Source organism: Bidens hawaiensis, unplaced genomic scaffold (genome assembly GCF_021521415.1).
Source record: "Bidens hawaiensis isolate Kalapana, Puna unplaced genomic scaffold, B.hawaiensis_p1.1 tig00046234_1, whole genome shotgun sequence".
Lineage (NCBI taxonomy): Eukaryota > Viridiplantae > Streptophyta > Magnoliopsida > Asterales > Asteraceae > Bidens > Bidens hawaiensis.
This window is the reverse complement of record NW_027498259.1, coordinates 98,623-126,181: the sequence shown is the minus strand read 5'-3', so window position 1 is coordinate 126,181 and position 27,559 is coordinate 98,623. Positions and strand designations below refer to the sequence as shown.

The 27,559-nt window shown below is 42.3% G+C and overlaps 2 protein-coding genes across 2 annotated transcripts; one reads left to right on the top strand and one right to left on the bottom strand.

Moving 5' to 3' along the window:
- The first annotated feature begins 397 nt into the window (after positions 1 to 397).
- LOC143596328 (ras-related protein RABE1c-like) lies at positions 398 to 3,383 on the top strand. The gene is made up of 8 exons (XM_077075121.1): positions 398 to 470; positions 1,435 to 1,507; positions 1,589 to 1,689; positions 1,892 to 1,957; positions 2,539 to 2,636; positions 2,734 to 2,796; positions 2,891 to 2,983; positions 3,081 to 3,383. The coding sequence occupies exons 1-8, from the start codon at positions 398 to 400 to the stop codon at positions 3,162 to 3,164; spliced, it is 651 nt and encodes a 216-aa protein (XP_076931236.1). The 3' UTR covers positions 3,165 to 3,383.
- A 9,772-nt stretch (positions 3,384 to 13,155) lies between these two features.
- On the bottom strand, positions 13,156 to 13,900 carry LOC143596323 (pyruvate decarboxylase 1-like). The gene is made up of 2 exons (XM_077075118.1): positions 13,448 to 13,900; positions 13,156 to 13,191 (listed from the first exon to the last, which is right to left on the bottom strand). The coding sequence occupies exons 1-2, from the start codon at positions 13,898 to 13,900 to the stop codon at positions 13,156 to 13,158; spliced, it is 489 nt and encodes a 162-aa protein (XP_076931233.1).
- Between the last annotated feature and the right edge of the window lie 13,659 nt (positions 13,901 to 27,559).

Here is a 27,559-nt window from a genome sequence, read left to right as displayed (position 1 = left end):
AAAAAGGAATTAGAACTTTTTTCAAAGTTTGCAACAGTAGTCCACGTGGCAAAATCTTAACGGGTGCACGGTTCATAAATCAACGACCGAAGTAAAAACTAAAAACAATCAAATAAATAAATAAATAAAATCCCATTTGAACAGGGCTGACGTCGTCCATCATCTCATCTTCGTCTCGCACATAATAATAATAATAATAATAATAATAATAATAATATTGTATGTATGTTAGATCTCTTTTCCTCTCATTCCGATCTGATCAACACACACACACACACACAAATCTCTGAATCTATACGTTTTCCTCATTCTTTTTATCTCCAATTTTTGTGTCATCAGATTCAGAAGAAGAAGATCAGACGAAGTTGACGATTTTCTAGGGTTTTAATCATTTCAAATGGCGGCTCCACCAGCAAGAGCTCGAGCGGATTACGATTACCTCATCAAGCTCCTCTTGATTGGCGATAGCGGTATGCATTCTTTCGCTTTTTTAGCTTTTTAGGGTTTGAATCTCGATCTGAATATATTTGATTTAGGATTTATTTGTGCGTTTGACCGACTGCCGATTTGTTGAATTTGATTTCCATAGAAAATGCACATTTTTATTTAGGGTTATGCTTTTAATAGAGTTGACTAGAATAATGGTGTTTTCATAATGTTAAAATATAGGGCTTTTGTTAGGATAGTCATTTATGCATTTTTGAACAAAAGCATAAGATTAATTTCATTTAGAGAGGTCCATGACGGCTTAGATCTCGACTAGTGTTTATGGAAATGGAAGCCGCTTTACATTCCGTTAGCCAACATTTTAATTGACCAAGTTATTAGTTATTACAGTTTCATGGTTCTATGAAATATATAGCCTTTATGGGGATCGATGGGATGTGTTAGACTGATACGTACATTTAAATTTTATTACGAAGACTTTGTGAGAAAAATGGGCTACACATGGAGTAAACTTGATTCTATTATCATGACTTTTTAAAGATTCATCTGGTTTTAAAGTATAATAATGTTATTTTTCTAAAATACCTTAGAAAATGAGCATGCTTTGTTAAAGATTGTATAGTTAGAAAGTCAATTTTTCGTCATATTTGTATCGTGATTTTTTAAAGAAATTTGGCAGAAATTTGTCATCCATGTTTTAATTTATGTGTATGCTATCAATTGGTTGTATGGGGTGGTCTAAATTTTGTAGGCTCACACTTAATCTATACCGTTGCAGCTGTTTGTATATGTAAACTGCACTCTCAGTTTCAGTAGTTAGAACTTAGAACCTTTTACTTTCAACTTCAAACTTTACGTTGTTGCTTTTAGTTTTTTTAGATCAAGTTAGTTTTATTATAAAACTTTTCTTTGTAGATTACTAGATTAATCTAAGTTATCAGCTGATTCGGGCCACTCTTATGACAATTCTTTAATTAAATGCTGCAGGTGTTGGGAAGAGTTGTCTCCTTTTGCGATTCTCTGATGGTTCCTTCACCACTAGTTTCATCACAACCATTGGGTTCGTATATCAAATTTCTTATTTCATCTGAGTGTTATGCTGGCGTACTTGTAACCTGATATTTTTTTTTTGGTTCTATAGTATTGATTTTAAGATAAGGACTATTGAGCTTGATGGAAAACGAATCAAATTGCAAATCTGGGACACTGCTGGTCAGGAGCGATTCAGGACAATCACAACTGGTAAATCTATAGCAAAAAATGTTTTTAATTCCCTGATTGATGACTTTATTCATGCTTTAGTGAGTTAAACCGTAATACATGTACTTGGTCTTTTTGCAAATAAATTCAACTACACAAGTAGTTTCATAGTTTAAAAGCTTTATGCGTTTTTTTCATGTATTTTTTTAACATTGTGTGTATTAACTAATTTGGTGTTTTGCAGCTTATTACCGTGGAGCCATGGGTATTCTGCTGGTCTATGATGTAACTGATGAATCATCATTTAACAGTAATATCTTATACCTCTTGTCTACAAATTTAATTTATTTGCTGCACTTTTAAGTAATTTTTATCTAAATCTTTTTCTCCCTCTGCTGAATTTTGCGGGTATTATACTTTCGACAGAATTACAAAAATTGTCCTTTATGTTTGCACCCAATTTCAGTGGTTGTTCTTTATCTTCAGAGTTGACCTAATTTGCACTTAACATTTACAAATCCAACAGTGTTTGTCCTTTGACCCTAACCTAGTTAGTTTTTCTCGTTAAATCTAGTCTTTTGCCTAACCCAATTTGCCCTCGTGTTATGTGCAAAGCTCATGGCCAGACTTAACAAGAAAAACTAACTGGGTTAGGGCCAAAGGACAAACGCTGTTGACGTAAAGAATAAAACGGGTCAATTTTAAGGATAAAGGACAATGCCTGAAATTGGATGCAAACATAAATGACAATCTCTGTAATTCTGTCTATGCAAACATAAATGGCAATCTCTATACTTTCTGTTGTATCATAACTGTTGTATATGTTTCCTCTTCTCAACTCTTAATAACTCTCATTTCTAAGAAATGCATATTTTTTTGGTTCATATGCAGACATCAAGAACTGGATCCGTAACATAGAACAACATGCATCTGATAATGTGAACAAGATACTGGTCGGAAACAAGGCCGACATGGACGAAAGCAAAAGGGTCATTTTTTTATCCCTGATTTAAATAAACTATTAAATTATGCATATATACATATATGTTTACGCATTTTCCACACTGAGTGAAAGCGGTTATGTAGGCTGTTCCCACTGCCAAGGGTCAGGCACTAGCTGACGAGTATGGCATCAAGTTTTTTGAGACTGTAAGTATTTATGTATTTAACTATTTATATATTGTGGTTACTCTTGTTACATATTATATGCGACTATGGGATTTATATTTCGACATTTAAACAGAGTGCAAAAACGAATATGAATGTGGAGGAGGTTTTCTTCTCTATAGCTAGGGATATAAAGCAACGACTTGCTGAAACTGACACCAAGGCTGAGGTATGGTGATATTTATCAATATTATGAAATTGTTTTTACTTTTTTTCTTAACATTAGAAGTAGCACCTAAATCTGTGTGTTTCCTGCACAATTGCAGCCACAGACCATCAAGATTAATCAACCAGGGCAGGCTGCAGGATCTTCTGAAACTGCTCAGAAATCAACTTGTTGCGGGTCTTAATTGGATCATAAAAAAGATTAGTTACATTGACAAAAGAAGGCAGGAGTTCAACTTTCAGCTTCGACATAATCAAACGTCGATAGTGTCATTATACTAATCTTGTCATGACAACATTATGTTTTATGTATTTTTCTCAGAATTCTAACTTTTATTTACCAAGTCCTGTTTTAAAAAGTTGGTTCCTATTATGAAAAATCAATTAAATACATCTTTATTTCTCTTGTTTTTGGTTATAATTACTGTATAAGCAAAAGTTGTGTTCATGTGTTATCTTCTTAAAAAGGTATATGAGGAAAGTCATGCTGTGTAATCATATGCTTTTTTAAATTGAATATTGTTCTTCTAGAAAGATTGCTCTTTTATTGTTTGCTTATTTTTGCTACAATTATATTGAAACAATACAGGCACACTGATTCAGCGTAACAAAATGCAATAAGAGAAGCACAAGATTCATATAAAACAGGTTGACAAAATTGACAAGAGAGTTCTTCCCATTGACTATTCAACCTCTCTAGACTGCTTTCTACTTTCTGAAAAAATAAGTAAAAAATATATATAATATATATATTTCCTTTACACAAAATGGTTACAATTCACAAAACCTGGAGAATTGAATTTAAATAGAAATATAATATTGAAAGCCGGTCGAATTCCTTCTATGTTTGCCTTTTATCGTCTTCTGCTCGGCTTCTCCATAGCCATGCCAACGTGTAACTTTACCATTTTACCCCTAAGGTCATATCCAAGCCATGAACTCAATGCACCAATGTCACAAACTTTGCAAATAAAAAAGAAAGAAAGGCTAAAACAAGGTGTGAACTCTGAATGCCTTTGCTAGATCTTGTCCACGTCACATATCCGGTAGTTCATCAAACATGACACGTGTTATAGTTTTAGTGGCTACTTAACTTTCTGTCAACTCCCGAAAACCTAGGGGCGCTCTCTATGCAACTCGAGGTCTTGCTCAACAACTCTTGGTCTTGGAATTTGGCTACATACGCCCTTAATAGCGAAGAGCCCATAGTGTTTGGATCGTTAGAGTTGGTGGTTCCATACCCGTTCAAAGGCAAGTTTACTTGTACAGAGAACAACGAATAAACCGGTCTGTGATCCGAGAATTTTGATTCACCTCTCACGTATGAAACCTGTTTCAATCCTTCACCTTTCCACAAAATCCGATCACACCTATAGTCATATATCCACATATCAAATCAATAAGCTATGTGGTTCTCAAAATTCTATTGAAATTATTTTAAGTACACATAACTTATGTAGAATAGTAGAATCAATGTGGCAAGAAAGTCTATATTCTTTAGAATAAAACAAAGTCAACCATGTGTGTCATGTTTTAGAAGTCAAATTGACACTTAGATTTTTTAGCAAGTGGAGCTTTTAGAAATATTTCAACTTGAATAAACTAGCTCATGGTTTTAGACTTCACATGGAAATAATTATGATTTATTTTAATAAGGAGAGTTGACCGAATCAAAACATCTATAAAGTCAACATGTGTTGCAACTAATGTCACACCATTGAATTTAAAACTTCATTAATTTAGTAATTTACACATCAACTTGAAAATATAACTTTATAAATGATTGAGATCTTACCATGCAGGAGTACGCCTTTTATCTTTAGGTGTAGACGTTTGTGCGACGTAATAATCTGTATTTGTGATGTATTTATACATGGGCGCAAAACATATCTTGCCCTCTTCCCATCCCTCGAATATTCTCCCGGCCTTTTGCTCTATTTTTAACTGTCAATGATCATTTATGTTATCCTTCATTAGTGAAGAAGCGTGTATCGACTTACTTGTATACGATCAACGTTCCTCGGGTACGAGTGAGCTATATCACCGATGGTTTTCCGAGATACGAGTTCTTCCACCTACAAAACGAACAGTACCGTGAGCTTACCCCTCAGAAAGGGACAGAGGGGTCCTCTTTGGGGTAACCCTCCGGTGTGAGAATCAGATATTGTAGGAGAGGATAATCAGGATGTGAAAATGAGTAAAGGACTTAGAATATATTTTCTTGCCTACCTCCAACTGTGGAGGCGGCCTAGTATTTATAGTGCTAGGGTTTCCAATGATTTGGCTCAGACCCAATTAGGGCCTTTTTAGCCTCCCCCTATTGCTTCGCACCACGTGTATTTAGGACACCTGGTGCTCTTTCATTGATTATTCTCTGACCAAGGTATTTCACCTGACCCATGTGCCATCACGTGGTAGCACATGGGCTTTGCTGAGTTGTCCACCTTTCATTGGCAGCTGTCAACCTCAGCACATTCTTTATTCCTTAAAAGATACATTCTGGAAGGTTGTCTGATGAGCACAATCACGGTTGTCCTTATCCTGATTTGGATTAGATTATTGTCTCATTTATGCGCCTATCCTGGGGATGCGCGGGGTCTTCTCTTATTCTCACACTGAGTGTGCGCGCTGTGTGCATATGCGATATGCGCCACGCACAGGTGTTTCGTGCGCTTGCGCATAGGTTTCGGCTTTGTGTCTTCGTGACATCTTGATTTCAAGCTTCTTATCCGTACTTTATGGGTTGACCCACCCCGCTCGATGTTGGGGCGGGTGCATACCCCTTCAAGCCCCCCAGTCTAATGTGTGTCTTGTCTCGCGCGAGCGAGGTAAGGGAGATATTAGACTCAATGGTTCGCTTTCTTAATAGGGTTTGTCTTTTCTTTTTCATTTCTCATATGTGCGTTGCGCGAAATTCCATCCCTTTGGTTAAAACGAATCGTCAATGCACGTGGTTGGTTGGTGTTGACATGCATCAGAGATGGAGGCGTTATGTGTCAGACCTTTCGTGTGCTCGAGGTGCTACAGTGGCCTTTCACGTCTCCTCATACAGTGTCAGGAACACGTGTCGCGCTTATGTTGGCCTACGCCTGCGAGTGGGGGCGCGTGAGCGTAGATCTGATTATTACTTGTTTCTCTTTCTCTCCCCTGGGCCTATAAAACCAAACCTTTTTTAACGGTTTTTTCTTCATCTCCATTGTCACTTTAGAGCTTTACTTGTCTTCTAACCCTTCGATTCAGAGCCTTTATCTTTGCTTCCGGATTCTGTGTTTAAACAATCGGATTGCTCTTATTCTGCAATCGCATGTCTCTTAACCCAGACACTACCGAGTCCCCCAGTAAAGGCCGTGTGAAGTCGATGGTTATCTCTAACTTGAAGAAGACCAGCAAGGGTATTCGGGTTGCCGAGGCTTCGTCGGAGGAGGGGGAAAGAATAAAACGGCGAAAAGATGGGACGAGATCCCCTGCAAGTTGAAACAGCCTGAGCTTGATAGTCTCATTGCTTCTCAGGGTTTTCTCCCTGAGTATGGTTGTCTGCTCCCGGCAGCCGGGCAGACGGCTGCGGATCCTCCTGCCGGCTATATCTCTCTATATTCTCATTTTTTTACTCACTGTAACCTTCGTCTTCCGATGACAAGGTTTATAGGTGTGCTCCTTCAATTTTATGGGATTCACATATCCCAAGTTCACCCTTTTGGGTTGGTGCGCATGACTCATTTTGAGTTTATGTGCAAAGCTCAGCGCGAAGAGCCTACTCCTCCCCGCTTTCAATATTTCTATAAACCAAAGGTTCAAGATTCTTGGTTTTCGTTTACTCCGCGCAGTCAGAAGGTTAAATGCTGTACTGTCACTTTTAAGAGCCTTCATGACTGGACTGAGAAGTTTTTCTACGTCAAGGCTGGTGTGATTCCAATCCGCATGACTATGCGCGCGATCACTTCTGTGCCCGCGGATGACAATGTCCTTAAGAACCCAACGGGCACATGGGTTAAGAAGTTATCTGATGAACCATCCCTCGCCAAGAATATTTGCGAGGAAGCGCTAGTGGGGGTTGGTATGAGCAAGAGGTGGACTGACAGCGAGACTGAGCCTGTCATCCGTGTTGATGGCTCAGGTGGGTTGTTTGTTCATTGCATTAATTCTGCGCGAGTATAATTCGTTTTGCTGATATCACTTGTCTTGTTTTATGCAGACAGCAAGGAATACATCCACGCCGCCTATGACGAGCATACGGAGGGTGGATCTGCTGCGCTGAACCCTGAGGAAACCGCCTTTCCTGATCGTTTTAACGATATGTTTATTCCTGTTGACATAGAGTTTTGCCTTGACAACGATGTGCCTGGTAAGCCTTTGTATTTGTGCTTAGGCACTTAGAATACCAAATTTGGTTTTATCATTTCTGTTGCGCGTATTGTAGATGCGCTCGCTAATTATGAGGTAGAGCCTGTGGAAGAGGAAGGAGAGGAGGCAGAAGCTGAAGCGCAAAAACTCAAGCGCAAGGCTAAAGGCAAAACTGGCGCAGGGGCCAGTAAAAAACAGAAAAAAGATGATGCATCTGTTGCCCAGAATCTTCCTCCTACTCAAGTGAAGGGACTTGAGAAAACCAAGGGTTTTACTTCCAAGTTTTCCTCGTCTTCTTTGCCTCAAGGTGTGGGCAATCCTCCAGTCCACACGAGGTATGGTGCTGCCACCTCATCTCTGCGCGCGGCGGACAAGGGAAGCGGTGCTGCGCCTGCTGTTTCGTCTTCTCCAACAGGTATACTTTGTTTATATTTTGTGGTTTTATGAGCGTGATTCCGATAGAGTTATTAATGAAGCTTTGTTCACTCAAATGTTTGTAGAGCCGGCAACGTTGGTGGCTCAACCTCAGGCGCAGCAAGGTGCCAAGGCTATGCCGAAGGTTGTTTTGAAGTCCTCTGTTTTGCCCTCAAAAAGGGGAAAAATGGACTTCATGGCGATGCTTAATTCGCGGACTGCGGTGCGCCAAGGTATTTATTGCGCTTTGATTGTCTGATTTTTTCCTTTAGTTCAAGTCATGAATCATTTCTCCTTGTTGGTTTTTTCATAGGAATTATAGCTGGCACACAAGCTGCTGGTGGCACTGCTAGCGCTGGCGCCGTTAGTTCTGCTCCTGCTCCAACAAGTACTGAATCTCCCTTCATTGGGATCACTAAGGAGCAGGAGACTATTTTCCGCGCTGCTCTAACAGCGTCAAGACCTCCCTCACCTCCTCCTGCGCGCAGCCCTCCTCGTGAGACTATTTTTTATTCTTCCAAGTCGCAGGAGAAGAGACCTGTTATAGAGGATGATGAGGAGGTTAATTTTGAAAATTCTGATGGTGGCCGCGTAAGCCCTATAGCGCCACGAGATTTCGTGGCGCAGCCTTTTTCTCATGGGGCAGGCAGGAGCTCATCAGCTGGCGCTAATCTTTCTGCCGGTTCTCCTCAGGTATAAGTTTATTTTGCTCCGCTGTGCATACTTCCAAATTAGTGTTTAGATAACTAAAACGTTTCTTTGTGTTGCTTTGTGTTTGTAGGGAGCCGATCACATATACCGCCCGAGCTGGAGTATCACTGAAGAGAGCTCATTCCAATCCTTGGGCGTATGTGAAGACTTTTGGGCTCACTCTGTTCCTCCAGCTGAAAGGAGGTTTCAAGAGGACCGCGCTCGCGTGGATTTGCTTAATGACCACCTTTTTGCTGGGTCTGCGTTTTTTGCTGCCTCCCAAGAGCTTCGCAATGATTATATAAAGGTACGTGATGCCCTTGCGGAGGCCAAGCAAGAGGCTAAAGATTTCTGCTTGGAATCTTTCTGATGCCCGAGAGAAAGCTGAGAAACTCCAAGCAGAACTTAGCGAGAACCGGGCAAGTTCCAACGCTGTTTTTGTGAAGCGCGGGCTTGAGCTGCAAGCTGCGCGGGAGAAACTGCAAGTGGCAGAGGCAGATGCGGCCAAGTACGCGCGTCGAGCGCGTGACCTGGAGTTGGCAGTGGAGGCGCGTGACCAAACTATTGCGCAGGTTAATACTGAAAAATCTTTATTGGAGAGTGAGGTTGCGCGCCTGAAGAAAGAGCTCGATGCTGCGCGAGCGGAAAAGAATGAAGCATTGGCGGCGGCAGCGTCTGACAAAGAAGAGCTAAAACAAGCCAAGGAAACTGTTAAGTTGTTAAACTCTCAAATCCCTGCTCTTGAGACGTCTGTTTCTTCCCTCGCGCAGGACCGTCAATGGCTGATTTCACAGGGGGTGACTCGTTTCGCTTATGCCATGAAATACTCAGACGAGTTTCAGACCCTTGTGATGGACTGTAATGCGGCGTCGCGCTTGGTGGGTCGGGCTGAAGGGTTTAAGGATGGTTAGGAATATGGCATGCTAAAGAAGAATCCATCCGACTACCCTTATCAGCTCGACGCTGTCTGCGCTGACATGGCTGAGGTGGGGGAGAAGTACTTGAATACTCCAATTCCCATCCTTGAGCAGGTATTTTAACCTTAATGAATTTACTTGACTTATTTTCATAATCTTTTGTACTTATACTGTTCTTTGTGACTTGCAGATAGTCGCGCTTGCTGACCAGCCCGATCTTGGCGCTTTAAAGAAATTACTTGATGAATGTGAAGGGACTGGTGGCAATGATGATGGCGCGGGCAACGCTACCTCTGCCAGCGGCTCTGGCGTGGCCAAAGGACCTACTCCTGACGCTATCATGACAGAAGACGACTATATTCAAGACGAACAGCTTGATTATGGTAAGTTTGGAGATAACGAGGAGCGGGCTGCGCCAGATGCTGAGGGAGGAAATAATGATGAGGAAGATGAAGAGGCTGATATTAACATAGAGACTTGAAAAGCCCTTCTTGTTTTTTTTTTTTTTTTTTTTTTTGTGTTTGTAGTTTTTACCTCATTATTTGTAAATTTGTAAACCTCTATGTTTCGGAATGAAATTTTGTTTTTCCCTTATTCGCATCTTGCGCATTCCCAATTCATCTCTTTATATTGCATGTGTGTGCTTGTTGAATATAAGGTATGCTTACACATTGAAACTTGAACAAGGTTGTAAGGAAATTATTTTTACTTAATCCTTAACAGTTGTCATATTTCAAGTTATTTTGCGATATTCTGAATATGCTGACACGTGCCTTGGCATTTCATTATTCCTTTTTTGCGCGAAGTTATCGTGCATTTATTATAGGGAATTATGAATGAGTTTTTTAGCCTTTACGTGTCAGTATGTGTTACTCTGCCTATATCCATTATAATCTCATGCGCGGCCCCGACCTGAGACCTTAACAACTATGCTTTGGCATGTGCTTTGCCTTAGTTGTGCTTAGGTATTTTTATGGTCCAGCTGCGCAATACGTAGGATGGATGCTATGAGTAATTTGAGCTAAGGCTCATATTATTGGGCTAAGGCCCTGACGTTTTAGAGTTAAAACTCGTTAACGCGTCTGAGCTTGAAGCTCGCGCATGTATGTTTTACTTCGTTTTATTTTTAGTTTGATGTCAATACAATGTTGTCATATTGCTCAAAATTAATAAAGGGAAGTGTGAAACATGTGTGCAAAAGGTAATAGAACGCATATTAAGAAAAAATAGAGCGTATCATTATTCATAATGGCTTAAAAAGCCTTGATTACAAACTTGACAACTTTTACATGAAACATTTTCTAAGTTGTGCTGCGTTCCATGTGCGCGGGATCTTCTTTCCATTTAAATCTTTTAAAGCGTATGCGCCTTTTCCCAATTCTTCCGAGACTTGATAAGGTCCCTCCCAGTTGGGAGACATCTTTCCCGGTGGTATTGCGCGACTAGCTTCATTGTTCCGAAGGACAAAATCATTCTTCTTGAAGTGGCATTCTTTCACGCGCTGATTGTAGTATTTTTCTAGCTTTTTCTTGTATTTAGCTTCACTGATGATAGCCGCCTCTCTGCGTCCCTCAAGTAAATTGAGATCCAACCTTCTTTCTTGCTCTTTATCCGTCTTACTCATCATGAGCACTCTATAGGATGTGCATCCAATCTCTGCTGGAATCATAGCCTCCGTTCCATAGGTTAGGCTGAACGGGGACTCGCCATTGCGGGTTTTGCTTAATGTCCTGTACGCCCACAGGACATTAGGTAACTCCTCGACCCATGCATGGGACTCTCCCTCCAACCTTTTCTTCAGCCCATTCAGCAAGCTTTGGTTCGCGCGTTCCACTTGGCCATTCCCTTGAGGGTGGTATACTGAAGTGAAGACCTGATTGATGTGCAATTCCTTGAACCAACTGGATATCTTCCTGTCAGTGAATTGTTTGCCATTGTCGCTCACGATTTCCATGGGCAGGCCAAAACGGCATACGATGTGGCTACAAATAAATTGCTTCGTTGCCTCGGCTGTGATTTTTGCCAGTGGCTTAGCTTCAACCCATTTTGTGAAATAGTCTACTGCCACTACCAAAAACTTTACTCGCCCTGGCGCTTGTGGTAAGGGACCCACAATATCGATTGCCCACTTGTGGAAAGGCCATGCAGAGGTCACTGGAATCAAGTTGTTCTTTGGCCGCATGGTATTTGGCGCATAGCTCTGACACGCTTTGCATTTTTGGATCTCTTTTAACGCGTCCGTGTACATGTCTGGCCAATAGTAACCTGCGTTCATTGCCTTGGCGATCACCATGCGCGGGCCAGCATGTATTCCACAGATTCCTTCGTGTATCTCTCTGATCACATAGCTTGCTTCCTCAGCGTCTAGGCATTTCATGAGTGGTCCAAGATAAGAGCGTCGATATAACGTACCATCGAGCATTTCATAGTTCTGCGACTTGTGTCTTATCTTCCTCGCCTGTGCGCGATCGTCTGGTACCTTTCCCTCCTTCAAGAATTCCATTATTGGAGTTATCCATGATGAAGGTGTTGTATGAATTACAAGAACAGACTTCGCTCCCACTGACGGGTTGCTCATTACTTCCACCCTGACATCTTTGCCAAAATGATCGAAGCTGGTTGATGCCATCTTGCTTAGCGCGTCGGCAGACTTATTTTCACTGCGCAGAATGTGTATGATTCTGAAAAAGTCAAATTGTTCGGTGAGTTTCTTCGCCTGCTCTAGATACAGAGGCATGGTGTTCTCCTTGGCATCATAAAGGCCATTGACTTGTGCTGCTACCAGGTATGAATCTACATGAGCCTCTAGCTTTTTAACTCCGAACTTGTGCGCGATGCGCAAACCAGCCAGCAGGGCTTCATACTCAGCTTCATTGTTGGTGCTCTTGAAATCCAACCTGATTGCGTAAGTATACTCATGATTTTCTGGATCCACCAGTTTGAGGCCTGCGCTAGACCCTTCGTTGTTTGAAGCTCCATCAGTGAATAATCTCCAAACGTTTTCTTCATTATTGGCTTGCGGAGGGTCTACTTCGCGCTGAGCCTTTTCGACTTTTCCTTCAGGGATTTCTGCGATGAAATCAGCTAAGACTTGTCCCTTGATTGCCGGACGAGGCTTATAGGTGATCGTGTGCTCCCCTAATTCCAGCGCCCATTTTGTCAGCCTTCCTGAGAGCGCGGGACGTCGCAAGACTTGCTGGATGTTGTAATCAGTCAGGACTTCAATAGGATGACCATTGAAATATCTGTGAAGCTTGCGCGACGCATGTGTTAGTGATAAAACTAACTTTTCTATGATGGTGTAGCGCGTCTCAGGATCTGTCAGCACCCGACTTACATAATAAATTGGTGTTTGGATTCCCTTGCGATCCACCAATAATACTGCGCCAATGGCGCGCTTTCCTGCTGACAGGTACAACGTTAAAGTTTTACCAGGTAGTGGAGCTATGAGCGCAGGCAGATTTATCAGACATTCTTTTATCTCACTGAAAGCTTGCTCGGCCTCAGGCGTCCACTTGAATTGGCTTTTCTTTAAGCAATTTCTCAATGTGTTAATGAATGGGGTAGATTTGCTTGCATGGTTTGCTAGGAACCTGTTAATTGATACCAATCTACCATTCAACTTTTGAACTTCCTTCATGGTGGATGGTAAGGGCATGCCGAATTCCAATTTTGTTTTTGTTATAGTTTTTGGTTCCGACATCATAACGAACATGATGAAAACCGACCAAATTCGCGTCAACTTACCACCTCGATGCCTGGGACCGACAAGTCGACAACGCTTAGGTTTTGTTACCGCCTGGGTTTTACCGACCTACCCGGCACAGCAAGCCAGTAATACCTCTAGGCGCTAGTTATATATAATATATATTAATATATATAGATAAATATCGATGCACCACCGATGTTTAATAATTTTTTTTTAATCATGTAAATACTTTGTTTTTTTGGTTCCCGTGTCGAAACAAACTTAAACGAAACCGATAACAGAGTAGCATAACATGCGTAACCAACACCAAAGGAATTCGTATTGAATACCAACCGAATATACGTTAATGCACATACAAAACTAGTATTATTTTATACACACACATATATATACGTACCTGATAGCAAGTGACTGTCTGAAAGCAACGAAGCTCCTGACTAAAATCCGGCAATCCAATCGTATGATGCAGAACTCTATTAGTCCCATAGTCATTCGAATTCGGTCCACCGACAATACACACAACCGGAAGGTTCTCACTATAGGCACCAGCAATAGCGTTGAGCACACTAAGTCCACCAACAGTGAACGTGACAACACATGCACCAACGCCGCGAGACCTAGCGTAACCGTCGGCAGCGTATCCGGCATTGAGCTCGTTGCAGCAGCCGACGAGGTTGAGTCCGGGCTCAGCAATGAGATGGTCGAGCAAAGTCAGGTTGAAGTCACCTGGAACGGAAAACACGTCAGACACGCCAATCTCGACCAGGCGGCGAGCCAGGTGGCTACCGAGTGTGCCGGCGTTGGCGTTCGAGGTGGTGATGACGTCAGAAGCAACGGTTTTGGTATCCATAATATTATTTTTTGACTTGAAAGTGAAAATGTGGAAATGTATTTAATTATTTATAGTGGGCGTGTTTGCGTGTGGGAGGGGATAGACTAGTTTTGGAATGTTCGAAAATGGGGAAGTTATTAAATCATCGGTATATTCATAAACACATACGGTGATTTTGTTTAACAAAATTAGCCACTAAGCTTGGGCGAAAAGTTACAGATTTTTAGAATGATTATAATAAAATAGTAGGATTATTCAATATTAAAACTTAAGCTTAGCATGAATGTGATGATTAAAGCTTGAAATTAAAAGATATTGGCTTCGAAACTTGATGCGAGAGGTTTTCTTACAGTATTGGGTTTCCTCTTTTATTGTGTTCTTAGGTGTATCAGACATGAGCGTTAAAATTATGGTGGTAATTTTAAATGCTTTTCAAATATTTAAAAGAAAAACTTTAAGTAGTAAAAGAAATAGTAGAGTATTAATAAAAATATAAAAGTTTTTCGAAGTATGGATTTTTATATGTAAAAGAGTTCTTGAAATTCTTTGAATTTTGGATATAAGGATTTGCATATTCTCACAAGACACATTTTAACTAAAAAGTTTGAATTGAAGTTCATAAAAGAAATACATAGCATTAATGTGTAATATGGCTACATTCGTTCATTTGTCTTTGGCTATGCTTATTTGCGTTCATTTATGTTTGTAAGGTGTTTATTTTAAACATTAACGAACGGACATAAGCGAACACTTTTATTTTCTTAACAAACACACAAACAAGAAACCGTGTGTTTAGTTGTTCCGTTCATTTCCGATTATTTGGTTAAAGCTAAACAAACAAACAAACACGAAAATGACTAGAAAACAGTTATTTGAATTTGATCGTTTTAAGGGTATACCCGAACAACCCGGTCCAGACAAACTCATTCTCATCCATTGGCCAAACACACAAATAATAACACTACTTACGCATTTTGCGAAATCCATTCAGACCTTACTATCTCTATTCCTTTTCCTGGCTACCGCAGCCCAGCAAAGCCCATCCACTCCACCTAGCCCACACTCCATTCCTGATTCCCCTCAAGAATCCGCAAATCACTCTAGCCTGTTGATGCTTGTCCCTCTCAAGTCTCAACCCACAACCTTACAGCCCACAATCTCACAGCCCACTACACCACCACCTTATTCTATTCCTGCATCTTCATCCTATAGTCTATACATGATAGTACTACCTCCATTCATATAATGACAACCCGAGAAAATCCTCGAATGTTTAAACCTTGTATTCGTTAGGCTGTGTGTTGTGGAGGGGCTTTACCGCGCCTCCATGTCATCTCCATATAAGAAACGGGGCTTTAGAGCCCTCCTCTATAGTGGGAAGTTTGGGTTCAGTCACGGGGGTGATCGAAGTCACGTACCAAAAAATTATTGGGTCGACGATTCAGTTCGGATCGGATCAAATAATATGGCATCTATATATCTAATTTTTCTTCATTTATTAAAACGATTTTTCTTACAATAAGAAAACAAGATAACTTTTTAACCAATAAACACCTAGAATATTCATGATAATGGGAGATGAAGGGTGAGTAGGGATGAGGATTCGATATTGGTACCATCGGTACCGAATCAGTACCAAAGTTTTGAGTTTCGGTACCGGTACCGGTACGGTACCATATTTCCCGAATTTAACTTGAAAACAGGTACCATACCGAACTGAATATTTCGGTACCGGTACCAAAAGTTTATGATTTTCGGAATCGGGATTTTCGGTATCGGTATTGTACCGATCTCATCCCTAAGGTTGAGTACCTAGACGAAGAATTGCAAAGACCTAAAATATTTATAAAAACAAATCTTTTACTAATCGACTACTATTTTGTAACTTTTGTTTATAAAAACTACGAGTTTTATTAAAAAAAAAACAAACGATGGGGTATTGTATATAAAAAAAGAAAATCAGTGATGACCGTTAGCTTTTTGGAAAATATATTGGGAGTGACCGCACTTAACACCTATAAAAATTTTTGAGAAAAATGGTGAAATTTATCATGTTAACCTAAAAAACGACAGTGACCGGGGCCACCCCGGGCCCCCAAAGAGCCGCGCCACTACTCCTCTATAAAGCCTCGCTGTGGTTTATACCCCCTTACCGCCCCATTTATGTATTAGAGAGAGAGTGAAAAGCAGCCCATGGCCCCACCACCTTCCCAACGCCGGCCTTGTAACCATTTGCAGCCCCCCATTGATGACCTCTCTCCCAGTCTTCTTTTCTTTCTACACGTAACCATCGTAAGCACAACTGCACAAGCATTCATTATTCATTCTTTTGCTGGTCGAGACTGGAGAGTGAGTGGCCCCGATTCAGAATTGGATTTCCAATTCCAGGCCCAAGTGGAATTCGGCCCAAATGTGAAGAACCATTTTGATATAGGTCTGTCTAATTCTCTAAATAGATAAGTTCTTTTAGGCCCAAACAAAATCATAGCCCAATATATTACTATCATCAAGTCACGAACGGATTATTTACAGTTTCGATGACAATTAAAGGAGTTTGAGACAAGGAACCGGTAATTTCAGCTCAATTGCAAAATGTGCCTCATATATCAGGCGGGTACTTGAGTATTCAATACTGTTAGTTTGCTAAAAGTTATTCTTTAGATACCCCAAGTACATTTTATTTTTTTTTATAACTTTATTACGCAACAAAGTTAATGATTTAAAAACCAAAAGAATTAATGGATTAATAGATTTCTCTGTCATTAATGAAAAAATTACTGGTGTGGTTTGAGTAAACATGTGCGTATGTTTCTGGTAATTTGATTGGATATCATTAATATCATACTCATCTCATACCTATGGTATGTTTTAAAACTAACCTAATACCAGAATGCTAGTCTTGAATATTTTGAGTTTCAGATTTAACGAGATCCCCTGAGTGAATTTACATCCCATTAAAATTTTTTTTTGAATAATAATTTAAGACATTGAAGACTTGGAGTAAGATTTGAAGAATCTTTGTGATCACCGTACCCTATTCCTAGGAAAGAAGAGGGTTCTTTTTTTCAAACGAACCGTTTGTTTTATATTATCAAGTTGGGGACAATATTATATTTTTTAGGGCTATGTTGTTTTGTCTTCTTTCTAAACAACGCAATCCAGTTTTATGGGGACATTTAATTATTAAAGACTTTTGGTTTAGAGAGAGTGATTAATCGGTTTGGACTAATAATGTTTCATTATTTACTACAAAAAGTGGTCTTCTTTGAAAACAAATACGAGGAGATTGTATTTTTCTAGAACCAATGACTTTGCATTTACGTTTACATAATTTGCTCAACAATGATAATAGATTATTAGGACCGTAATAAGTAGGGTTTGGGATGGGTGTCACTACCATCATCAACATCAAATTAAGATAATTAGTCTAAATATCACATTTCCTGTTACATAGCATAACCAACTAAGAAACTAAAATGACATGTATTATAATATATGTATTATATCAACTTAAAATATTATTAGTACTAATATAAATATATTTGTGGGTATATAATAATATCATCAAGTGACGAGTACGATTTTTCAATGAGTGGGGGTGAGGAAGTAACGCATCAAAACAATGCGTAGAACAAATAACATTAACATAATTACCTAAAACTATGCAACAAATAATTCATCTTTCTTTGAAGGGCGCATATTGATTTTCGGATCAATTCTTGAATATTTGATGTAACTTGGAAAGATTTCATAATTCCACATCAACCAATAACCAGAAGACAAAGTCTCAATGTACATACTCTCGAATATGTGATGTAACTAAAGATTTGGTTGTAACGGAATCCTTTTTTAAATGCATAAACCAATAACCAAAAGACAAATTCTCAATATACATATTCTTTAGTTTTTAACTTTTAACAGTTTGTTTGAAAAGCTTTTCTTTTTGTGAAAACTTAATAAAAAAAATGGGTTTGGAATGCTTATTGAGTTATTTCTACTGTGTGAGATATGAATTTGGATTGAAGTTGCATAAAACTTTCTTTCGTCTTCTTATTCTTTTTTTTTTTTTAACCTTTAATTGCAGTTTAAGTATAAAGTTTTATCAACATATGGTTTGGAGAATCCCCATTTGTGGCATAGTGGTTTGGGTTCTCTAGTGGAGACTCAAATTTGATCTTCACTTGTGCCATTTTTGGTGGATTATGGCAATGAATGAGTTGAGTCAGGTCTTGCGAGATTGCCAATTTGAATCCCATGCCCACCCGGGTTTTCATCCCACTGTGTGCTACGCCAGAGAGTTCTGCTTTTGTGATGACACAACGACTGTCAAGTGGCAACCGGTAGTAATGTTTCCAGGGTATGCCCAAGCCAAACTCTGAAGTCAGCGTGACGACATACCAGAGTTGGACAACGTAGCTCTCTAAATTTGGGGAGTGCAGTGGCCTAACACACACAAAAATCGTCGTTCAAAAAAAAATGGTTTGGAGGTTCTTTCACTGCCCCGGCCTAATTACTTTCCCCTGAAGCTCAAATATCATGTTATAAAATGATATGATGAATGTGTCATCTTGAATGATAATGTTATGTATGAATAATACGATGGGGCCCAAATGAATATGAAAATACCATTGAGTCTTGCCGAATAGATATAGAGAATGTGATATGTTATGTCCATATGCATATGGGTAGTATGTGAATGACGAAAGCAAGGTTACGGGTAACGAAAATAACATGAGTGTAAACATGCATGTGAATAGTCCAATGATACGTGATGAACATATTGTCATCGGGTCATCGGGATTGACCAGAAGGTAAGGTTGATGGGCAAGGGTACATTGTTATTGAGTTATAGGACATTATAGGGTTTTGTGATCACAAGATTGTATCCATTTAACAAAGTTTCCATATTAAAATCTTGCTTTCATTAGTTTTATACAACCACCTCTTTATTGAAACTAAATCATGAAATGATTCATCAAAAAAAGAACGTGCATTTTTAAGGAAAATGAAAACTAAAGTGCTAAATCGTAAGAGCTTTAAAGATAGATTTAATTTACTTGGCATGTAATTTACTATGGTAAGAAGCTAAGAATAATAAGTGTTACTTAGTTTTACTGAATATGTTATCTTGTTTTTCAAATTAGGATAAATAAATGATTAGGTTTGTGTAATTTGCGTGTAGGTTTGTTGAATAAAACAATGAGTCCTGATATATCATTAGATTATAAAAACCAATTGTTTGTGTGTGTTTTAGGGGCCTAATTTCCAACACTCTTGAGGTTCTCATTCCCAACAAAAGCTGTGATTTATTTTATTTAATTAGTTAGCATGAGTCAAGATTATACAGTTAAAAACACATTCCGTGAATTACTCGGAAACATATCTCCCAATTATTTATCTTTTTAAGTCTATATTATACGGTTAAAGATACACATCTTCCATCTTCCCAAATAAACCCCTTTTAACCATCTTTCAAATCCATAACAAATTGCAAATTATTATATGTGTGAAGAGGTAGGTCCCAGCAGAGACCAGTTGGTCCCGCAAGACTCACCTTGAACATGGACGTCTGCGCAAAGGCCATCTGCTCCCGCAGGACCCACCATGCTCATAGAATCTTACGCGCAGTACGCAACCTGTACACGCAGGGAAAGCCTCCCAATGGTGAAGTACCCCGCCTGTTCCCGCAGTTGCGGATACAAGCCATCAGGGAAGGCTACCCGCAGACAGCAGGGCTACACGTACAAGACACTAGCTACTTCAGCAGTCACGTGAAGGCATGAGCAAGGCGGGAACAATCCCGCCCAAATGAGCCAGTCTGATTCTGAAAGATCTTTTGTACCATACCTACCAAGGTATGGATACGACAGACGATCCGACCAGAACAGCCCATGAGCCAATCACAGGGTGACAGCTCACCGACAACAGTGCGAGGAGGAGCACCCTCTAGTACTGTTTGTCACTATTAGCCGCTGCCTACTCACCAACCCTCACTGTGGAGCATGCGCAGCCTACAGTTGGTGGAATAGTATTACTGTTGGCCGTAACCTATTCACCAACCAGCATGGCCTGCGTACAATCCACAGTCAGTGGGACGTGCATAGTCTACAGTTGGTGGAATAGTGCAGCCGACTTTATTACTGTTGGCTGTAACCTACCCACCAACCAGTATGGCCTGTGCGTAATCCACTGTTGGTTGAACAGGAATACTATTCAGCCGGCTGTACCTTCTAGAAAACCTACCTTCGGCTATAAATACTCCAATATCTTGGAATGGTAAGATCATCTACTATCTCGTATAACTTACTTGATAACTGCTCTAATAGTATTCATATACTTTTATATTCAAAGAGCAATATAGACTGATTCTCACGCCGGAGGGTGGTCACAAGGAGGAACCCCCCCCTTCTCAGTGACGAGCTTACGGTGTCTGTTTTGCAGGTTCCCTGAAGTACAACTTACTCTGCTGGACCTACCTTCGTGGGAAACATTACCTAGCCCCCAGATTACCCATAATCTGCCCGGGGTCACTTAGTGTTTCTTCATTGGCGCCATCCGTGCATAAAGCTAGAACTACATCTTTCTCCAGTTTTTCAAAACTTCCAAGATGACTAGAGAAATTCCGGTAACCACAACCCCAGCCACTGGGGTAAACACCGGCAACACAATGTTTACAAACACTACCCCAGCCACCCAAGCTGGGGCAAGTGAAATACATTTTACGAACACTACCCCAGTCACTCATGTAGGGGCAAGTGGAGTAAATATTCCACTGGGATTCACTGATGCCCAGCTGGAAAAACGAACTCGAGCCCCTCGCCAAACACTTGATCAAGTGAAGGCATGGGCCGAGGCACGTCAAAGAGAATTTCAGGCTGAGTTGGACGAACGCTTGCGTTCAGTCCAACAAGCTGAGGAATTCGGTAGTACTCGCCAGCACCTCAACATGAGTAGTGAGTACGAGTACTCAGACGGCGAGGGGGAAGACTCCGACACCGACGCGAACCCTCGCCATAGGGCGAAAGGGAAGCGTAAGGAAACGGATCCCCAGCCAAAAAGGAATTTTGGGGAAGCATTCCAACCAGTCACGGAAAAAAGCGAGCGTGACTTCTCCAAGGCCTTTAGACCTACTGCTACAAACGCAGGAAGGTCAAAATTTGCAAGGGACATTGCAGAGGCAATCGCCCCGAGGAGTGCCAAACAAATGTCCAACATTGGCACATACGATGGTCTATCCGACCCAGATGACCATCTGAACAGGTTCATTGCGGGGGCAACCGTCAGTAACTGGACGGAACCCACGTGGTGCTACATGTTCCAGATGACTCTGGTAGGAGCAGCCAGAGCATGGTTCGACCGTTTACCGGTCCACCACATTTATGACTGGGCAGACTTCCAGAACAAGTTCAGTCAACAGTTTAGTCAACAGAGGAAGCACACTGAGGAGCAGTGGACGATCCTCAACTGTGTCAGAGAAGAGGATGAATCCTTACTGGACTTCATCACCCGCTTCAACTCCAAGAAGGTGAGTCTGGGCAACATCAGTGAAGACCTCGTTCGCGCCGCTTTCATTCAGGGCGCCGAATACCCAGAACTCATCCGCACTCTGACGGGTAAAGACGGCATGCCATCCACGTGGGATGCCATAATGACGGCAGCCAAGCGCTTTGCCGAAACAGAGAAACAGCTGGGAAGAGATCTCCCCCAGAATACAAACCTCTACACGCAGAGGACAAGGGAGAACAATGTGAGAACCGCCCGGCTAAACAAAAAGAGGCGGCAAGGTATTTGGCAGTCAAGGATAAACTTTGACGCCCCCTCAAGCTCTCGCCCTCTGGTTGGCGGAAGGGACAAAACGCACCCTTTGAACCGGAAAAACCGTTGGACGCCACTCACCAAGAGCGTCACGGAGATATTTGCCACGGAAAAACTGCCATGGCCAAAAGCCCCAGTGATCCGACAGAAACCCAATGCGGATCAAAGCAAGTCTTGTGACTTCCATGGGACAAAGGGCCATAGCACTGAGGAGTGCACATCCTTGAGGGACATCGTCGAGACATTCGTCAAGGATGGGAGGCTCGCACACCTCGTGGCATCTATCAAGAAGGGAGGAAGGAACGACAACAGGTACAGGGGTAACGGACGGAAGCCCGTCGACATTAGCATCAACATGGTCCATGGTAAGGTCAGAGGAAGAAAGAGACCAATGACCGAACCATGCGCATGGAAGGAAGCAGAAGTGCGCTTCCCGCGAGTGCCGGGAGGCCCAAACAAAGAAGGCCCCATTGTCATTAAAAGCCAGCTGGGGCACTACATCACCTCCCGCACCCTCGTTGACAATGGCGCATCGTCGACAGTGATGTACAGGCAGTTCTTCGACAAGCTCGATGATGAAGACAAGGAACGCCTGGAGACGGTCTACGCTTCAATGGAAGGGTTTGACGGCAGCATGAACACTCCCTTGGGCATCCTATCTTTCCCCGTCACTCTCACTGATGGGAATTATTCACGCACGGAGGATGTGGATTTTGTTGTGATGAAAAAACCACATCATACGTATGACATCCTATTCGGGAGAGACGGGATGGCAAGATTCAACGCCGTGGTATCCTCAGTCCACGGCATGATGGGATGGCCAACAACTGAAGGCGTAGCGATGATCACGGGCATTCCCCAGGTATGCATCGCATCTGTCTCCTCTAAACCCAAACCGAAGATGGCCAAACAAACCATCACTGAACCTGAACAGTGGGCATTCAATGGGAAATATCCCGATCAGGCCGTTACCATTGGCCCGACAATTGTTGATCCAACACGCACCTTACTCAAGCGCTTACTGCAGCGAAACGCAGACATCTTCGCGTGGACACCAGCCGACATGACTGGTGTACCCCGGGGAAAGGCAGAGCATAAGCTCAAATGCGATCCGGCCGTTACGCCGATCGTACAAAAGCGCAGAGTAATGGGGCCCGAGCAAACCAACGCGTGCAGAACCCAAGTCAAGGAACTCCTTGATGCGGGCATCGTGCGCGTTAGCAAATATCAAACATGGGTTGCAAATCCCGTAATGGTACCGAAGAATAACAAACAATGGCGCATGTGCATAGATTTCAAAGATTTGAATAAAGCATGCCCCAAAGATTGTTATCCGTTGCCAGAAATTGATCTCAAGGTGGATTCGGTGGCACCATTTCGCCTTAAATGCTTCTTGGATGCGTATAAGGGGTACCATCAAATCCACATGGCTGTGGATGACCAGGACAAAACCGCCTTTCGGACGCCCGATGGCACATTTTGTTATAAAATGATGCCGTTCGGACTTAAGAACGCGGGGTCCACGTACCAACGACTAATGGACAAAGAGTTTCACGCCCAAATTGGGAGAAACTTGGAAGTCTATATGGATGATTTGGTCATCAAAAGCCCCGAGCCAGAGACGATGTTGAAAGACATTGAGGAAACTTTCAACACGCTCAGAAAGATAAACATGAAGCTCAACCCGAGCAAGTGTTCATTTGGGGTGGAAGAAGGGAAATTCTTAGGGGTCATTATTACTAAAGATGGCTTCAGAGCGAACCCTGAAAAGGTCGAAGCCATTGTCAAAATGGAATCACCTACCACCATAAAACAGGCTCAAACACTTAATGGACGACTAGTCGCGCTTAACCGCTTTTTGGCAAACCATGCGGATAGGTCGTTCCCTTTTGTGTCAACGCTAAGAAATTGTTTAAAGAAAACGCACTTCCGCTGGACACCAGAAGCGGAAGCAGCTTTTCAGGAGATTCGATCACGCCTGATCGAACTCCCAACACTCACAGCACCACAAGCGGGGGAGGAGTTAATCCTATACCTCTCCGCAACAGATAGAGCAACCGGGGCAGTCATGCTTGTAGAACGAAAAGGCATCCAGATGCCAATCTATTATGTTAGCCGCGTGCTGGCAGACGCGGAAACCCGGTACTCTACCCTGGAAAAACTGGTCTTGGCACTTATACACGCTTCACGCAGGTTGAGACGATATTTCCAGGGTCACCCAATCACTATTCTCACCAACTTCAAACTCTCAAATGTTCTAGGCAAACCCGAGTTATCGGGACGTCTAGCCAAATGGGCAATTGAATTGGGAGAATATGCGATTCAATACAAGCCGAGACCAGCCATTAAAGGTCAGGTCCTGGCTGATTTTATTGCAGAAGTCCCCGCTTCACGGGAGAAAGAGTGCCAGGAGGAGGTTCAACCCTCCCCAGCACACGAAATCGACGAAGTCTGGCGACTCTACACTGATGGAGCAGCTAGTAACGAGGGATCAGGCGCAGGGTTAAAATTAACAAATCCGGCAGGCCAGGAATATACTTATGCTATTCGGCTGGATTTTCCAAGTACGAATAACGAAGCTGAATATGAAGCATTCCTGGCCGGATTGAGGATTGCGCGAAAGATGGGTGTAAAAAATTTGGAAGCCCACGTAGATTCCATGCTAGTGGCAAACCAAATAAACGGGACGTACACGGCTGTGAACGACACAATGGCCCTGTACCTTGCCCAAGCCAAAGCCATCATGCGCGATTTTAATGATTGTAAAGTGATACACGTCAAGCGCAGCGAAAACAAATCTGCGGATGCGTTAAGCAAGCTTGCATCACTGGCCTTCACCCACTTGGGAAAGGACATCCGCGTGGAACTCCTCGAAACACCATCAGTCCCGCACAAGGAAATTTGTGTCATCCAAACCGGTACAGAAACATGGATGACCCCAATAATAAAATACCTTGAAGCAGGAACGTTACCAGAGTCGAAGTCACAGGCAAGAAAACTACGCTGTAAAGCACTGAATTATCAGCTGGTCAATGACACCCTTTACAGACGTAACTTTCTTGGCCCATTGTTAAGATGCGTGGACAACCAAGATGCTGACTACCTCTTAAGGGAGGTTCACGAAGGCATCTGTGGAGTACACGCAGGCCCCCGCGCTGTGGTAGCCAAGCTAAACAACGCGGGATACTTTTGGCCGGGGATGCATATGGACGCGTTGGCATACATCAGAAAATGCAGATCTTGCCAGCTTTACGCACCCAACACGCATCGCCCGAAAAATGAACTTGTTCCTGTCACTTCCTCGTGGCCATTTCAGAAGTGGGCCATCGACGTGACAGGCCCATTCCCAACAGCAGCTGGGAATGTTCAGTTCCTAGTGGTAGCCATTGACTACTTCACCAAATGGATAGAAGCGAAACCTTTAGCCCAAACAACCGCAAAGTATATCAAAAAATTTATTTGGGAATTTATTATTTGTCGTTTTGGACTTCCACAGAATTTGGTAAGCGACAATGGCACCAACTTTGCTGACAAGAAGCTACAGCAGTGGCTGAAAGAACTTCAAATCACCCACACCTTTACCTCAGTGGCACACCCGCAAGGTAACGGTGAGGTGGAAAGAGCAAATAAGAGCATCGTCGAAGGCATAAAGAAAAGACTCTTGGAACATAGATCCGGTTGGGTGGACGAGCTTCCACACGTCCTTTGGGCAAACAGAACGCTGAAGAAGACCAGTACGGGAGAAACCCCGTTCAGTCTCACTTATGGCACTGAAGCCATGATCCCAGTCGAAATCGGTTTACCCTCACCAAGGGTCTTAATCCAACCAGAAGACAATGATGCGGAAAGACGGTTAGACCTTATGCTAACCGAAGAGCGCAGAGACTTAGCCGCCGTGCGTGAAGAAAACTACAAACGACAAATGCAAAAATACTACAACACGCGGGTAAAACTCTGCAACTTCAACGAAGGAGACTACATACTGCGTAACAACGAGGCTTCGAACCAACAACGCCCAGGAAAGTTGGCCCCGATTTGGGAAGGGCCATACATTATCAAAGAAGTTCTGGGAAAGGGCGCGTACCGGCTCGAAAGGCTCGATGGCACTCCCATCCCTAGAACATGGAATGGAGCTCAATTACGCAAATGTTATATGTAGATCAATTCCAACTTGTAAAGAAAAGGCCTAGAGCCACTTCTAATGGAAATGATTCTCCTTTCATGATGTATTGATAGCTTGTAACCTATGAAACTTCCCTTACGGGAAGAAGTAGTTGCGTGTGGAAGGCGGCAATACCCGCATAAACACAACGCCAAAATTTTGAAAAAAAAAAAAAAAAAAAAAAAAAAAAAGTTCTAAGGAAAACCTACACGCAGGTCAGATGTAGGTAAAGTTTAGCCATCCTTGTAAGTGCAAACGACGGTCTTACCCGCACAATCACATACAAGGAAGCCAAACTTAACTTACCATCTACCACGTTAAAAGGTTAACTTATGAACACTTAATAAAGGATAAGAAAAACCTACACGCAGGTCAGATATAGGTCTAAAGTTAAAGCCATCCTACTAAGTGCAAGTGACGGTTACACCCGCACAATCACGAAAGAGGAAGCGAAAACTTTAGTCCATTATCAACCACGTTCAAAGGTTTAACTTAATGCCTTAGAAATTTCGAAAAGGAAAACCTACACGCAGGTCAGATAGAGGGTAAAGATTAGCCATCCTACCAAGTGCAAGTGACGGTTTTACCCGCACAATCACGAAGGAGGAGGCAAAACTTTAACCCATCATCAACCACGTTCAAAGGTTCCTATTCTAAACACTTGGAAAATTGCTAATTCAAACTAAGTATGCAAGTCATAAGTTTATAAAGCAAAGAATCCAGTGAAAGGAATAACAATCGTATATTTCAATGATATATTACAACAGTGGCCGGGTAACTACCCGCCTAAAAGAAATCTATACAAAGCTAAGTCTATCCTAGCAGTGGGAAGGGATCTTCAGGATCAGGCTTCAGGGCCACCTCCGCTTGGACCAGCACCGTCAGAGCGCGGCTGCCCAAGGAAAGCCTTAAGGATGTTTAGCCCATCATCAGCAGCAGCAACTTCATTCACCTTCTCCACCACTGGATGCGGGAAGGCAGCGTACTGGTTCACAGCATGGTCATAAGCAGCTTCAGTATTAACATTGAATAAAGGGAAGTTGGAGGGCGGAAAGCCTCTCTCAGCGAACCCTAGACCAAGCAGGAAGCCAGTCTTCTGCCCATCCTCATGAGAAGCGTTGAGGGCTGCGCTCATCGCATCGTCATAAGAGGTCTCTGAGAGGACCTGACGCACAACCTACAAAAGAATACAAGTTAGAACATTTTCTAATTACGAACGAAAAGCGTAAAGAAAAAGATAAAGATACCTGAGGCAACGCTTCTCGAAGCAACCATTGGAGGGTAGCTTGACTTTCTTTACAAGCACGTTCGGCTCCGCTTTTATCAAGGTTGGCAAGTTGAACTTCCTTGGCGGCAGCTTCTTCGACGCTTTTGAGTTTCCTTTCAGTACGGTCAAGCACCCCCCTCTGGTCAAGGATCTCCTGCAGCTTCTTGGCATCTTCCATTGCCAAGGCGTCATGAGCATGCTGAAGAGCCTTTAATTTGCATTTAAGCTGCTCATTCTCTTCGCGAAGTGGCTCAGCAACAGCTTCAGCCTTGGCAGCCCTCTCAGTTGAGTTTCGCGCAGTCTCCTTGGCCAGCCGAAGCTGTTCATTCACAGCTTGAGCAGCCTTGGAGCGGGCCTCAAGTCGCGCCTGGACTTCAACCTCGAGGGCCTTGAATGCCTTCTCCTTCTCGGCTGCGGCAGCGGCCAACTGCCG